The sequence below is a fragment of the Uloborus diversus genome, unplaced genomic scaffold (assembly GCF_026930045.1).
Source record: "Uloborus diversus isolate 005 unplaced genomic scaffold, Udiv.v.3.1 scaffold_14, whole genome shotgun sequence".
Lineage (NCBI taxonomy): Eukaryota > Metazoa > Arthropoda > Arachnida > Araneae > Uloboridae > Uloborus > Uloborus diversus.
The window spans coordinates 3,426,805-3,443,454 of NW_026558098.1; the positions used below are offsets into that span (position 1 = coordinate 3,426,805).

The following is a 16,650-nucleotide window of genomic DNA, read 5'->3' on the forward strand; positions in this document are numbered from 1 at the left end:
TTCTTTAGTGAGGAAAAGTTAATATTTTTCTATATTCAAGTAAATATTCTGTTATTAATTAAATAACTTAAAAATCTTACTGGGATAAAAAAAGTGATTAATTAAATATATGTGCATATATATATAATTAGAATTCAATTTTTTTATTAATTTACTAAGCTTAAGTAAACATTCTTTGTTTTAGCAAACATTTAAAATCTTAAGTTTTGCAATCCCAACATTTGTTTTTAATTTATTTTTCACCTTATAAATTAGAAGTAACATGGAGAGACATAACTAAAATATTAAAGTGCATTATTTATATTATATTGTCACTATTTCTTGATTAATCAATATAATGCTACTTTATTTGCAATTAGGTTTTTGCCGTTTTTTCCATTTTTGCGGTGTTTTCCATTTTTGACATGGTTTTTTCCACTGTCCCGGCAAAAAATCCAACCCTGATCTCACCTTCATGTAAAGTTTGTGAAGGTGGGTAGAAAAAGAAAGTTTCTGATAAAAAAAAAATTAAAAAGGCTAAGATTATAAATATGCTTGAACAACTACAAAACGTCGACGGTAGCACGACAATTAGTATGAGTTAATCTTCCATACGTACAACTAAAAGTCAAAAACAAAAAGATATCCGTAAAAGTTCATAACTTAGTTTCAATATTGAAGCTTGGAGAGCAGTTTAACAAAGTAAATATTATGAAAATGGAACTGCTCTTGTAACGTGGATTAATAACCGCAAATTGAAACGTTATAAAAGAAAAGGCGATCTTTAAGTATTTCATGTTGATAACAGTTTTTTAAATACAGTAAATGTTCAATTCTTTATGCAAGAAACTGTAGTGTATGGTTAAGGATTGCTTTAGAGCAGTTTGAGGGGTGTTTATAAGTGTCTGAAAATATTTGGTATGCTTTAAAAAATTTGTATGCATACATTTTTCCACAACGCAAAATTTCGACTTACGCGAGGAGTCTTAGAACGCACCCCTCGCATAAGACGAGACTCGACTGTATTTTTCTTTATACTACTCCCCCCCCCCCTCAATTTTGATTTTAAACGTTTATTGAAAAACATTTGTGCATATTTAGTGCCAATCTTGGAAGATTATTTCGAACGTTAGCCCCTGTGTACTTATTTTTATTCTTGTGGAGGAAGTGTAACCAGGGGTGATTGTGTTTCGGTATTTTACCGAATTTCCGGTATTTTCGGATGTATTTCCGGTATTTTTATGTCCTAAAATACCGGAATTATGTTTTTTTTGTTATGCTTTTATCTCCCTACCTCCGCATTTTTTTTTTTTTAATACTCATCAAATATGCCTGCAAGAGCCTTAAGATGGACAAATGTCAAGATAATTTGTATAACACCAGCTCAAAAGTAACTTTGTATCCCATTAAAAATTTAATCAAATGTACACACTATTTTGACTCTGACTATTGAACTATTTAATACTATGGCATAGGTGCACTTAAGTAATAGGGGACAAAGATCCCCCCCCCTCCCCCGTTCTCGCTTTGCAACTTTCAGGTATTTTTTGATGAACTCATAATCACCCCTGAGTGTAACTGAATGAGCAAATATGTATCATAGATGAATCTATTTACTTTTTTGATGATGTTAATTATGTTTGTGTATCATTAAATCTGAAGAAGCACTCTTCTTTTCATGTGAAATTGGTTCTTGTAATGTTGGAAGAAATTTAATGCTGCAGCTTTTACTGTACATTGAAGAATGTGTTGAACATGATGAATAGCTCATCAACTTTCACGTGGGGGTGTTCAAAAACCGTACGTTCTGCCATTTGCTTTTTGAGATGGTCCTTTTTCATTCTGAATGTCACCCGTGATATTCCGATGATCATCGCTTTTTGTCCCTATTTCCACAGTGAAGGAAAAGAGAATGAAAATAAATTATTGAATATTGCAAAAAAAAAAAAAAAAATCAAAGATCCCAATGTTTGGGAGGGAGGCCTTTTCGGTACTCCCGATATGCTGGTCATTTTGTGGCGGATTCCAGCTGGAAATGGACAAGAGGAAAATAAGGAATTTTTTTTTTCTATTTTATTTACGTAACACTTCTTTTACTGTCCTGTGCTAAACATGATTTAAAGCCGCTTTTCTCAACATTTTTCGTTGATCAAACCAGCGCAACCTATTAAAAAATAGTTTTCTCTCCCCCCTCCCAAAAAAAAAACTTTCACTCACATACCTTAAAAGAATTGTGAAAAATCGTTTTTGGAAAGTGTGTGGGTTTTTTTTTTTAAACAAAAATGAGTGAAAATATGTATAAATAAAATGTACTGTGGCATTCAAGAACTGTCACAAAAAAGAATGTGTGTAAAGAAAAGTAAGTAGCGCAACATTTGTACGTAAACAGGGTTGCCACGCCACATGGAAACCTGAAGAAACAGGGAAAACACAGGGAATTCAAAAATCAACAAAAAAAACAGGGAAAATCCAGGGAATTTCGAAAATTTCCTCAAAAACCTGGAAAATACAGGGAATTTTTTTCTTCTTAAATTAAAGTTACAAAAATCAATTCCCAAATATATGAACTACCAAAAAATAAATGAATTGTAATAATTATAATGAGAATATTAATAAAGTAAAATAAAAAATGGTTAATTTGCTTTAAAGTTTTTTTTGAAGTAAATATTAAAATATTTATCATAAAAATGGAATCTTGAATTTCATGATAATTTAGAGTGTATGAAATGAGTCGTCAAAAATCATTGTTCTGGGTCACTTATACACTTTTAGGTCCATGGCTAAGAAAAGTTTTTTTTTTTTTTGAATAAAAAGTTGAATATATTCAACCACCATGCTATTATTTCAGTTATTATGAATTATTATTTATTTTCCCTTATTTATTTAGAAGTTTGTGTTTCGTTTTTTTTACCCTGTGGTGAAATTATCAAGATATTAATGTTCTTTTCCAAATAATCATTGCTCGCTCGTTTGTAATGTTTAATTTTCATGCAGGGAAAACACAGGGAATTTTTTTTTCCAAAATTGAGTGGCAACCCTGGTAAATAAAAAAGTATTTTAGAAAAACATTGAAAATAATTTTAAAAATAACAAAATTCACGTAAAAAATGTTGCATACAATATTATTATGGCCTTTTTTTCACATATAGGAGCGAAAATCTCTGAGGACTGGTCAATTTTTCTGTGAACTGCTGTGGTCCGCCAGAACACCAGTTCAGAATCAAAATATCTCTATTTTTCAGAGTGAATAATTGTTATCACTCTCTTGTTACCTTTTGCACTTGTAGTTTTGCATTTCTCTTAGATGAGAGTCTCTTCATTATAACAGTGGGTCAAAGAGGTAAAAAACAAATAGATGGTGATCTTTTTTTTTTTCTAGCTACAAAATAGAGCGTATCCCAATGAAACAAATACATTGAAGATTTGAACTCCTACTTGAGACTAAAAACCAATTAAAATGCAGATTTAACTTACTTTTCCATCAATAACTTATGTAATCCCAAAAAATAATACCGTAAAATCCCGAAAGTAACCCCCCCCCCCAATTTTCAAAACAAAACTTGTTGATTTCAGAAAAAGGGGTTATAATCGAGATTTTTCTGAAAAATTAGCCAAAATAATTGTTTTTAGTAGTATTAATTTTAGAGTATAGAAAAGAAATAATAAGTAAATAAGAGTTTATATTAATGAACAGAGAGAAATTAATTAATAAAACCTGTCATAATTTTCTAGTAGTAATAAATTGCATGAGAGCGCCATTTTTTTCGAAAGAAAGGATTTTGCACCTTAAGTTGGCAAAACCCCTATAATTAAGTTTCGCGCTACTTTTTAAGAAACACGTTTCCAAAATGGCGTCACGTTTTCAAAATGGCCCCGTGTTGAAGATCGTTCAGTTTCACAAGTCAGAACAAAAATACTCCTTCCAAAATGAATAAAAAACGGTACGATCCTATAAATTTCTTTTTGTAATACATATGAGCAAAAAAAAGAGGCGCCCTTGCATCAAAAGGAGTCTAGACATTTTGGAAGGAATAAACCATAAAGACCCTTTTTTTTTTCCTTTTTTTTTTTAAATCAGTGTTTTTTTTTATTTTATTTATTTTTTTTTTAGAAAATCAAAACTGCACATGGAGGGAGAAACTAAACCTCTGTAAATGCTTTCTAAGTAAAGCAGAAAATGTTATCCTTTTTTTGAGGGGGGTGGCAAATGAAGATGATCGGAAAATTTTCAGGTGAAGGAAGGGGGGGGGGGTATATTCAGGATTTTGAAGTGTTTTCACTTTCTACAAAAAAAAAAGGGGGGGGGGCTTTCGGGATTTTACGGTAAATGAAATAATTTTATCCTGTTGTTCAATTTTTGTTGTGAAAACTACACGAGAATGACTCGAGAGGAAATCTTCATCTCAATATACTTGAAAACTACTCGTTGAGCACTGAAGTGGCAAGAAAAGACATTACTTTTTTTTTTCCAGCATGGGCAGAATATCGGTTTTTGGACACCCCCTACCCTCCACGTTTTGGGCCCCCGTAACCCTTGTGATTCTTTTTAGGGCGACATTCTCACCGAGCTGCAGTCCGATTTCTGAGGAGAGGTACTCGTTTATCTTTTTTTCGTTTGGTGGCTGGGAATTAATACCATTCGGCACTGCACGATTATTAACCCTCCTCGATGCTTTTGCCTCACTGCACGCCTTTTTGTGTTGCTCATGCATGCGTTGTGTTTATTTCGTTTTATTGTGCTTGTTGTTTATGTGTGTGATGTGTCGTTTTAAATCAGAGCCCGTTTTTAGCTGTTCCATTCTCCCTTGCCTGCGAAATGAATTTAGAACGTCACAGGTATCCCTCATGTAACAGGATTAATTCGTTTCGCGTGGCATCAAAACCGTTTTTAAACTTTTTTTAAAATGACTTTTCAACGTATTTTTGCACTAATTAATCATGTACATAGTAAAAATCATATCAATATATATCGTGTTGTATCGAAACCGTGTTATACGAGACTTTTTTAAAAATAACTTTTTAACTTATTTTTTACACTAATTAATCATGTACATAGTAAAAAACATGTCAATATGTATTTTGTGATAGCGAAACCGTTTTGTACGAGACTTTTTTAAAAATAACTTTTTAACTTAATTTTTTACACTAATTAATCATGTACATAGTAAAAATCATGTCATTATCTATCGTGTTGTATTGAAACCGTGTTATACGAGACTTTTTTGAAAATAACTTTTTAACTTAATTTTTTACACTAATTAATCATGTACATAGTAAAAATCATGCCAATATGTATTATGTTGCATCGAAACCGTATTATACGAGACTTTTTTGAAAATAACTTTTTAACTTAATTTTTTACACTAATTAATCATGTACATAGTAAAAATCATGTCAATATATATCGTGTTGTATCGAAACCGTGCTATACGAGACTTTTTTGAAAATAACTTTTTAACTTAATTTTTTACACTAATTAATCATGTACATAGTAAAAATCATGTCAATATATATCGTGTTGTATCGAAACCGTGCTATACGAGACTTTTTTGAAAATAACTTTTAAACTTATTTTTTACACTAATTGATCATGTACATAGTAAAAATCATGTCAATATGTATTTTGTTGTAGCGAAACCGTTTTGTACGAGACTTTTTCAAAAATAACTTTTTAACTTAATTTTTTACACTAATTAATCATGTACATAGTAAAAAACATGTCAATATGTATTGTGTTGTAGCGAAACCGTTTTGTAGGAGACTTTTTTAAAAATAATTTTTTAACTTAATTTTTTACACTAATTGATCATGTACATAGTAAAAATCATGTCAATATCTATCGTGTTGTATCGAAACCGTTTTGTACGGGACTTTTTTAAAAATATCTTTTTAACTTATTTTTTACACTAATTGATCATGTACATAGTAAAAATCATGCCAATATGTATTGTGTTGTAGCGAAACCGTTTTGTAGGAGACTTTTTCAAAAATAACTTTTTAACTTAATTTTTTACACTAATTGATCATGTACATAGTAAAAATCATGTCAATATCTATTGTGTTGTATCGAAACCGTGTTATACCAGACTTATAAATAATGTCAATCAAGGGATCTGCACGGTGTTATGTAACCAAGTTTCGTAAAAACTTATAAGAGTTATCAAACATTAACAGGATGTATTGAAGAAAAATAAAATTCCATCTTTTTTAAATATAACTTTCGTGTTTCTCAAAACCGTGTAGTATTTATTTCAAGTTTTGAACCGTGTATTATCGAAACCGTGTTATAATAATCGCAAATTTTCGTACCATGTAATATCGAAACAGTGTTGTACAAGTACCATGTTATATGAGGGATGCCTGTAGCACATTCACAAAAGTAATTTAAAAAAACTGTTGCTTTCTAAAAAATCCATTTTTTAATTCAAGAGTATTCTACTCAAAATAATAATAATAATAATGAGATAGAATGTTATGAACATTGAACAGTTCATTGCAAGTAATTGTGTGCAATCTTTTAGCATCTGTTTATGGTTTGCGGTTATTTCTCAAGCCTTTTACAGTACAAAAAGCTGTTTTACAAAAGTATTTTTGTAGCACCATCCCCCAAATTCATGTTTGAAACATACTACTATGACTAATATTTATTAATCTACTCTAAATTAGTGTAAAACTTAGTTTTCCTTTGAGCATTTATTTTATTTTTACATGTTTTTAGAAATTTCTCTTCAATTTACGTAACAAATTTTTCCAACTTCATTAAAGCAGTTCAAAATGTAGTTTAGCGGATGAAATTTTAATTTTTCAACTTAAATTTAGTTTGCACTATATTCTTTCACAAAAAAAATTCAATGTGAACTTTTCACTAAAATAGTGTTCATATTTCTTTTTATTGCAAAAATAAGTAGTTAGATAAATTTATGAATTAGGCTTTGTCAATATAATAACGTAACACGGGGTTACACAAAAGAATGACTAGATTTTGAAAACTTACATTTTCAAAACAGGTACACATACAATGTTCTTAAAATTGGAATAGAAAAATAACAAAATCAAATTTTCGAAACAAAGCTTTGAGGTGCACACCCCCATGCTACAAACTAACTCTGTGCCAAATTTCATGAAAATCAGCCGAACGGTCTAGGCGCTTTGTACATCAGAGTAATCCAGACATCCTCCAGACAGAGGAACTTTCAGCTTTATTATTAGTAAAGAATAGTGAATTTAATAACGACTCCAGTGATGTAAGATGCGTTATTTTATTATTTTGAAAAACGAAATGGAATCTTACGTAAGAACTAGTGGTACCCGCACGGCTTTGCCCGTAATAGAAAAATTAAAAGGTCTTTTGGTTCGCCTGTATATTTACAAATAATGTATGCTGAATTTTTTCGCCAATTGGCTTGTACCGACGTTACAGTTCCACGTTAAGATAATTTCGTATCTCGCCAATTGGTTTCTGCCCATGTTACGGTTCCACGTTATGATAATTTCGTAATTTACTCGTCCATCTTACGATATTTTTGTTCTTAAAATTGAAATAGAAAATAACCTCATCGAATTTTCGAAACATCGCTTCGAGGTGCACACCCCCATGCTACAAACTAACTTTGTGCCAAGTTTCATGAAAATCGGCCGAACGGTCTAGGCGCTATGCGTGTCACAGAGATCCTGACAGACAGAGAGACTTTCAGCTTTATTATTAGTAAAGAAAAGATAAAGATAGGGGGGAGGGGTTTAAAAAATCTTATGTACCCTTACATTTTGGGAGTGGGGTCACAAATTGCCAAAATCATCCTTACATAATTGATGAATGGCCCCATGGCCCCTAACCACTATGCCTCTTTGTCTTGAAAGTTTAAATTTTTAACTTCTGGTCATTCTATCTAGCTGCCCCTGCATTGTTTAACATGCACTTTGTTTTAAGGTGTCTATAATCAGGGCCCAATAGACAGGCTGATTTTGCTACCGTTTTTCGGTACCTTCACAAAAATCTTGTTTTGAAATCGGTACTTTCACAAAAATGAAGTAATGAAATCAGTAGCTTCAAAAAAACATCGAAAGTTTCACAAAAATTCGCGTTTTAAAATATAAAATTTGTTTCTCTATTTAAAACAAAATATACTCATAAAATAAAATTCTAAGCAGGTTTATCTGAACAATCGCTTAAATAGAAACCTTTTTGTAGTATTTTAACTAATTTTTAGCTGTTTCACACCAAAGTGTATTTATGCAATATTATCGCAATCTTTAAACATCTGTTTTGAGGGACCGTTTTTTTCTCTTAATTTCCTATATTATACACAGTACATAGATCATTAAGCTGAAATTACGATGGTATTTTTCGTACTTCTTAGGTTTTTAGCTCCCCCCCCCCCCCCCCAAAAAAAAACGAAACATGTTAAAAATAACACTAGAGATGACATTTGCACTTTTCGAACTAAAATTTCACTTGTTCCACTACTTCTTTTACAAAAATTAAGATGCCTCTAAAATTTCACAAAAACAATGCTGATAAAAAAAACTTTCACAGGGTTGCCATGCCACAGGGAAACCTGAAGAAACAGGAAAAACACAGGAAATTAGAAAATCAACAAAAAAACAGGGAAAATCCAGGGAATTTCGAAACTTTCCTCAAAAACCTGGAAAATACAGGGAATTTTTTTTCCTTCTTAAATTAAAGTTACAAAAATCAATTCCCAAATATATAAACTACCAAAAATTAAATAAATAGTAATAATTATAATGAGAATATTAATAAAGTCAGAAATAAAGTAAAATAAAAAATGGTAATTTTGCTTGAAAGTTTTTTTTTAAAGTAAATATTAAAATATTTATCATAAAAATAGAATCTTGAATTTCATGATAATTTATGGAGTGTATGAAATGAGTCGTCAATAATCATTGTTCTGGGTCACTTATACACTTTTAGGTCCATGGCTAAGAGAAGTTTTTTTTTTTTTTTTTGAATAAAAAGTTGAATATATTCAACCACCATGCTATTATTTCAGTTATTATGAATTCTTATTTATTTTCCCTTATTTATTTAGAAATTTGTGTTTCGTTTTTTTACCCTGTGGTGAAATTATCAAAATATTAATGTTCTTTTCCAAATAATCAGTGCTGGCTCGTTTGTAATGTTTTATTTTCATGCAGGGAAAACACAGGGAATTTTTTTTCCAAAATTGAGTGGCAACCCTGTTTCACAAAAATAGAATGATGCAATACTTTCACAAAAATAGGTAGCGAGAAAAAAATCCTGGATTGGCCCCCTTGATAATGATGTCCTACTGTGTTGGTGTTTGTCCTAATTGAGTTCCTTTAATTTTTCCAGTTCGAAGGAGAGCGAATGGTCCTGGTGGATGCTTCCCAGACCGTCCATTACGACGATGATGTCGAAATCTTAACTTAGCTCCTCCCCCCAGTCGCCGTGGAACAATCTATTTTCCTATACCAAATGGAAGATTTTTAAGAGACTCTAGTGTTACAGGTTGTAGCGAAATGTGATCACTTTCCTAAAAGACGTGTGTGTGCCTCAAGTAAAGTTTTTTTATTTTGTTTTCCCTCGGCGTGTCATATGTAAAGATAAGGGAAGTCTGTTGTATATTGTATTTTAAAGCTCAGACATTTTAATTTATATTATCTTTGTCTTTTTTTTTTACTGTTAAGTTATATCTGTGAAATGTATTAGTTATTCAGTCTATAAACTTATCCGAACTGACAAGATTTAATATGATTCCATCGCATGTGTTTTATGCCTGGGTTGTGTTTTGCATTTAAGGTGCATTTGTTTTTAGAGGAAAACGACCGTTCGACGATTTTGATTTGACGTAAGCATTTTTAAAATGTTTATTCTGAGAGACTTTTTTATTTCTAGATATACTTTACATTCCATTTCATGTCTTGCCGATGATTGGTTGACGTTGGATATGTACTTCGATTTAGTATTGTAAAATTTAATTTTAGGTCCATCAGTGATGAGCCTGTATATTCATTACTTTAAACTGGATTGTTGAAGAAACAACCACCCTATGGTGACTGTGAACAAAATATGTGATATGTAAAAAGAAATTTGGTATTGTTGTAAAAATAGACATGCCTCTCAACTTGATAAAATACTTAGGAAAAAGCAAATAAACAATAATGATAAGAATAAAACATAAGTAAAGGGAGGAGGGTATTGTAGTTTTCTGCTTGAATAAATGAAATTGCTTTCAAATATTCAATACAGTAGAAGACCGTTATAACGCCGACCTATATAACGCAATTCTCTATATACCGCACTACTTTTCAGAAGTAAACAAAAGGTTTTGAAGTTTCACTCCCTCTGTTTCGTCTTGCAAATATAAAAAGTGTTAGGAAAATTAAATTTTGAAACAGTTTTTCGTATTTCCATCTTAATTCAAAGTTTTAAAATTAAAATTAGTGTTTATAGTAAAAAGAAAATACCAGCAGATGGCTCTTGAAAATGCAGCTGTTATGCAAACCATGAAACTAGCAGAAGTAATTCCATTTCTTTTGATTGTGAAACATATTTATTTGTGAATAACTAATTGTAATATTGGTGCTTTAATACTCATTGCAGATAAAACTCATTCTGAAGGGCTAACATATAGATATATTCTGAATATTAGTTTCAAAATTTGTGAAATGATCTATATAACACAAAATCCTGTATAACGCAAAAACTCTGGTCCCAAGGTGTGCGTTATAACAGTCTTCTACTGTATCTCAGTCTCCCACTTCTGATTATTGTTCATACACAATGTTATGTAAATGGTCATCAATACAGTTGATGTCAAAGTTATGCTTTTATATTTTGGTCAAATGTAATTTATTCAGTTGAAAACTTACAAATCTACTGGTGTATATTTTTTTTATATGCAACAAATGTTTGAAAACAATTATGGTTGATATTAAATATTTTTAAATGTATTTCAATATAAAACTGCAGGTATTTGTTAGTGTCTTAAGTAATTCCAGGAAGAAAAAAATCTTGGTTTGAATATTCAGTATGGGATCCCAGCTCTTGAGCACTGGGAACTGTAACCTATTAGGATTTTAGATCCCCACTCAAAAAATAGCGAATTTATCCTATTGTGTGTATTTGGTACTTTTTCTCTGGATTTGCAAACGTTCGGCCCAATTTTTTTTTCCTTCAGCATTCTTAATGAAAATGTACTTTATTATTCTGAATTTAAAAAAAAGGTGGAGATAATTTGCGATGGCAATCTGCGGATCATTGCAAATGTTTATTGCATGTTTAAAAATGTGGCAGTTAATACAATAAATAAATTACATTTGTGCTTAAAATAATTTTGTATTTTTGTTCAATATGCTTTCTATTGTATGCTAACGAGAAAACAAAAAAAAATATTATTAATGAGAAGCGGATGCTAAAAGATTGCTGCACAGTTCTAGCAAAACTTTGAATTACGTATGACCAGTGGCGCTGGAGAAACATAAAAATAGGGTGCTAGTATTGTATTGTCTACAAGTAAGAGCCAAATGTTAACAATTTTGAACATTTATAGTTTACAAAAAAATCATTTTCCAAAAAAAAAATCCGTAGCATTTTTTATTTTTTTAATTTTTTAAGTTTCTGGGAAAAGAAGTTCTCCAGTTTTATGATTTTAAAATTGGGGGCCCATACTGTATTTTCGAATGCTATCAAATACCATGAAGGTTTATTTACTTTGAAAATATACAGAGAAAGGGAAAAAAACAAATAGTGAGAATGATAACTAACTATTGTTGTTTATTAATCCATACTATTTTGGATACTCTCAAAATAGGAACACTCAAAAATGAAAATAACTTTTATAAATAGTCCTTCATTGATTTCTTTGCCTAAACCTAGACATCTTGTAACATACTGCCTTGAATGTTATAATTATGTGAACAGAAAATATCATTGGCATTCAAGCAGAAGCGTTACTCTGGTTCTTAGAGTTAATTGGGGTTGGAGTAAAAAAACTGTAGAAATTACTTTACTCGTCCCTAATTTCAGTAGGCTTGTTATATAATTATACAAATGATTTAAATTGAGAAATATGTTATTGGAAGTTCCAACTGACTACGGAATCTCAAATATGTCGCAATGACACGAGTTTCAATACCGACAGCATATCGCTTGTGCCTTGCTGGGTTTTCCCCCGCATTTTTAAAATTTCCATTCCTGTATTAAATGTTTAATCTGGTTGTCAGATTTTGAGTTATTAAATGTTTTAGGGGTGCATATTTGGTTTTTTCAGATAAGCATTGATAAAAGTAAACTTGCATCGAATCAAAAAAATTATAATAATGATAAATAAAGCTAGCTTATCCAGGGGTTTCCAGACCATTCACAAAAATGGGAAAAAAATTATAATATCTATTTAAAAGATCAACTAAATAGGTAAAAGATTGCTTATGTAAAAGACTTTAAAAGTTGTGCACACCTACAAAAAATTAAGATTCAAATCAGGCCTACAAAATTCAAGAACTTTATAAACATAATATTCTAATAAGTAAGTATTGTTCTGAAAAATAAGCAGACGAGCACATGTTTACAGAAAACTTAAAATGCATGTGTTGACTTTAAAAACCTAACTTTTATTTTGGAGCGAACAATTCGGAATTTTTTTCGGAGCTGAATTGTGGTAGTTTGGACGATAGATTTTCTGATTTGGTTTGTATTTAGAAATTTAATGCAAAAGTTTTTTTTTTTTGTTTTTCATGTTGACAAGAGTTCAAACATATTTACTCTCTTATTTTGCTTCCTTTTTGGATTGTTAAAAATAGAAACTTTTTTTCATGATGAAACTAGTCTTGCATCAATCATGCAAACCACGTCAATAAACAAAGCAAGGGGGGGAAAATAGAAGACAATAATGTTCCTTAAACCAAAGGCTGCCAGTGGCATTATTGTCTACATGGTATTTAAATTATTAATATTTTTTGTGATGTGCTTTATATGCTGTTGGATGTCTAAGAATTCAATCTTTTTCACAACACTTTGAGCAAAACTTTGGAAATGTTTTTAAAGCTTGAATATGTAACTAAATTATTAGTGTATTTTTTCTCCAATTATTTTGGTTATAATTTTTAATCAATGGAATTGTTTCTTTCAGTCAAAAGTAGTACTTTTAGTCACTGAAATTGATAGAATAAGCAAAAAAAAAAAAAAAAAAAAAAAACATGGACCCAGAAAATACTTTCATTTTCCCAACAGTTATTTTTTAATTAATTCTTTTAAATGTCCTATTCTTCAAACAAGGCGTGGTCTTTATGACATCACAAATGATGCATTTTGGCGCATTTTTCTACCACATTTCCACTCTATGATAACCAGGAAGCTAATTACAATTGCGCCAGGGGCGTAGCTAAGGGGGGGGGGGTTTGGGGACAACCCCCCCCCTGAAAAGTTAGTCTCAAAAAAAAAAGAAGAGAGAAGAGAAAGAAAAAAAAAGAAAAGGAAAAAATTCCAAGCGATTATACATATATATATATGTATATATATATATATATGTATATATATATATATATATATATATATATAAATATATATATATATATATATATATATAAATATATATATATATATATATATATATATAAATATATATATATATATATATATATATATATATATATATATATATATATATATATAAAAGAAGTAACCCCCCCCCCCCCCCCGAAAGTCGGGTCTAGCTACGCCACTGAATTGCGCTCTAGGATTGCTATCAACCCTATCGTTGCCAATACACGTGAGTAAAGATGCAAATTAAATATTTTTGTCTGTGAGTGGCAACACTGAATGGCATTTCATCATTTGTGATGTCATCAGCAGAAGCGTTAAACGATGAAAGAGCACCGATTTAAGTAATTTTTAAAAAATATTAAACTTAAACGATTTATTTAAAAAATCGTCAGCTCCTATGTTTTTAAGCATGCTCTTTCAGAAAAAAATACTTTTAAAATTTTGGAAACGGCCCCATTCTGGAGCACAGTATATATTTCATCAATTTCTAGTGAGTTTTTTATGTTTATTTTTCTTGGTGCATAGATCGAACGTGTAAGAAAATCTTTTAACACTAAAAAATAATAATAAAATAAAATGCATACACAGCTTTAGGGGTCTCCTACATCAATGCACCAAGCTGTGAGCTTCAGGAAACGAATCGGTGTATTGTATACCAACTTTTCCTGAATTAATTGATTCCCGAAAGTCATGTTTTAAGAATCGATTCTTTGTTACCTAATACAGTAGAACCTCTCAATAAGGGGGACCGCACATTCTGTCCCTTAAATAAAGGTGTCCCTTCTTAGTTTATACATGCAGTGTGTTTACTCAGTATAATTTTGTTATGAACTTGCAAACCCTATTAACACTTAAGAAGAAATACTTTTCATTTTTCATACACAACTAAATCAAACTCACACTTAATGATTTTTTAAATTTTTTATTATTTTATTAATTATAATTGAGTTAAAAATTTGGTAAGTCCAAAGTTTTTCCACATAAAGCAATCATTTTGAAGTAATTCATTACATGAATTTGCTTCATGTCACGTAATTTACGATGCAAGACAGTGTGAATTACAATTAGTGTTCACATTTCAATTTTTATATAAAAAGCCAGTCAGTTTCTGTGCCCTCTCCTTTGGCCCTGAGTCTAGTTGAATAAATATCTGGATGGGCAAATCGTGCATGTAATTTTCAGATTATTAGATATAATACTTGTTTCTTCAACATATGTTAATGTTCAACTCTTCTCAATTAAGTTTTTAAAGGAAAAGTTAAACTTAAATTGCAGTAAACTCACTCTTTCTCATGCACTTGTACATCATTTTTTATCGTTTTGTTTTCTCTATGACTGTCCCTCAAATAGAGTGTCCCTTATTTGGAGGCAAATACATGGAGGTTCCTATTCAAAGGGACTGGGACCAGAAAAAAATGTCCCTTATTCGGAGATATTTTAGTTTATGCATGCAATGTGTTAAATCAATGTAATTATTTTTTTATGAACTTACTTAGACTATTAACGGTTAGGATTAAATACTATATATTTTTCAGACACAATCAATAAAATTCACACTTAATAATTTTTTAAAGTTTTTATTATTTTACCAATTATATTTGAGTCAAAAATTTGGTAAGTCAAAAATTTTGCAGTATGGAGCAATTATTTTGAAGTAATTCATTGCATGAATTTGCTTCATGTCACGTAATTTACGATGCAAGACATTGTGAATTACAATTAGTGCTCACATTTCAATTTTTATATAAAAAAGTCAGTCAGTTTCTGTGCCCTCTCCTTTGGCCCTGAGCCTACTTGAATAAATATCTGGATGGGCAAATCGTGCATTTATCTTTCAGCAAGACTTTTACAATGTATGCTTGTTTCTATAACATTATGTTAATGCTAAACTCTCCTCAATTAATTTTTACAGGAAAATTGAAACTTGAATTCCAGTAAATTCACTCTTTCTTATGCACTTGTACATAACTTTTTTTTTTTTTTCTGTGACTGTCCCTTAATTAGAGGCAAATACATGGAGGTCCCTATTCAAAGGGACTGGGACCAGAAAAAATGTCCCTTAAATAGAGGTGTCCCTTAAGGGAGGTTCTACTGTATATGTATGCAGTTTAAGTTGGAAATTTTTGTACATTTTTTTTTTCCTTCCTCATTGAATGGCTATAGGTTAAAGTTTAATACTTGCTGTAATTTAGAACTCAATGTGACTAAATATGAATGGATTAAAATGGCATTTTGTTGGTTTTCTCTATTTAATATTCTTAAAAGCAGGTATTTAACTTTTGTTATAAGTTTTTAAAAAACATTATTACAGATTAATATCAATTATAATGCTTCTCTCCCATAGAATTTAATAAGTTTAGAAATTAATGGAATTGAAACAGCATTTTGCTTGTCCTATTAACTGCTAACTTGTGTCATAACTTTTTATTTTAAACCATTGAATGAATAATTTTAGTCCAAATAAAAGTTAAGATTTAACCAAAAAGTGCAGCCATCATTTTAGTTATTTTCCCCACTCCTTTCTGAACATTATGAACATTTTAAATAGTTTTAAAAAGTAATCTTGAAATAAACGGCACAATATTTAGACCTTTTGGGAGCTCACGTTGACTTTTTGCTCAATTGCAAGTGTGAATTTTACTTTAAATAATGTAATATACACATTTGCTAGATTTATGTGACTTGCTTTTCCTGTAAATTTTTTTTCAGAAAATATGAAAGAGAACTAAAATTGTTAAAAATCAGTTTGTTATATTTCTCTACACATACATATCCGTTTATACCTACAATCTCCGAGGATTGAATTCTTAAGGCTGTTAAAAAGGAAACAATTTATATTATTTTGTTTTTGAATTGTATTTCATGATGTTGTAAAATAAAGTGTGTTACACCATTTCTCGTTTCCAGGCTCGTTTCTTCGTTAGATTAAACGATTAACTTGTTTTTCCAAATGGGTTTTCTTGCTTCAAAAATGTGATTTTGTTAAGCAAGATTTGTTATTGAACTCAGGGAAATTTTGCCCTGTAATCTATGGGTGGGTTGTAACATTAATGTGCTTGAAACCAGGGCCGGATTTGGAAGTGTGGAGGCCCCTAATCAGGGTTTGAAAAGATCATATTTTCGAAAATATCCGATACTTTGATACA

General features: G+C 30.5%; 1 protein-coding gene across 2 annotated transcripts in view; it reads left to right on the forward strand.

Annotated features, from left to right (window-relative positions):
* Positions 1–11,538, forward strand: part of LOC129232794 (cation-independent mannose-6-phosphate receptor-like) — a 93,319-nt gene extending 81,781 nt beyond the window's left edge. Inside the window, exons 16-17 of one of the 2 annotated variants that reach the window (XM_054866895.1) lie at positions 4,530–4,571; positions 9,314–11,538. In XM_054866895.1, the coding sequence (XP_054722870.1) occupies positions 4,530–4,565 (36 nt within the window). In that variant the 3' untranslated portion in view covers positions 4,566–4,571; positions 9,314–11,538. The remainder of the gene's footprint in view (positions 1–4,529; positions 4,572–9,313) is intronic. The other variant, XM_054866894.1, reaches the window with a different exon arrangement.
* The last annotated feature ends 5,112 nt before the right edge of the window (positions 11,539–16,650 follow it).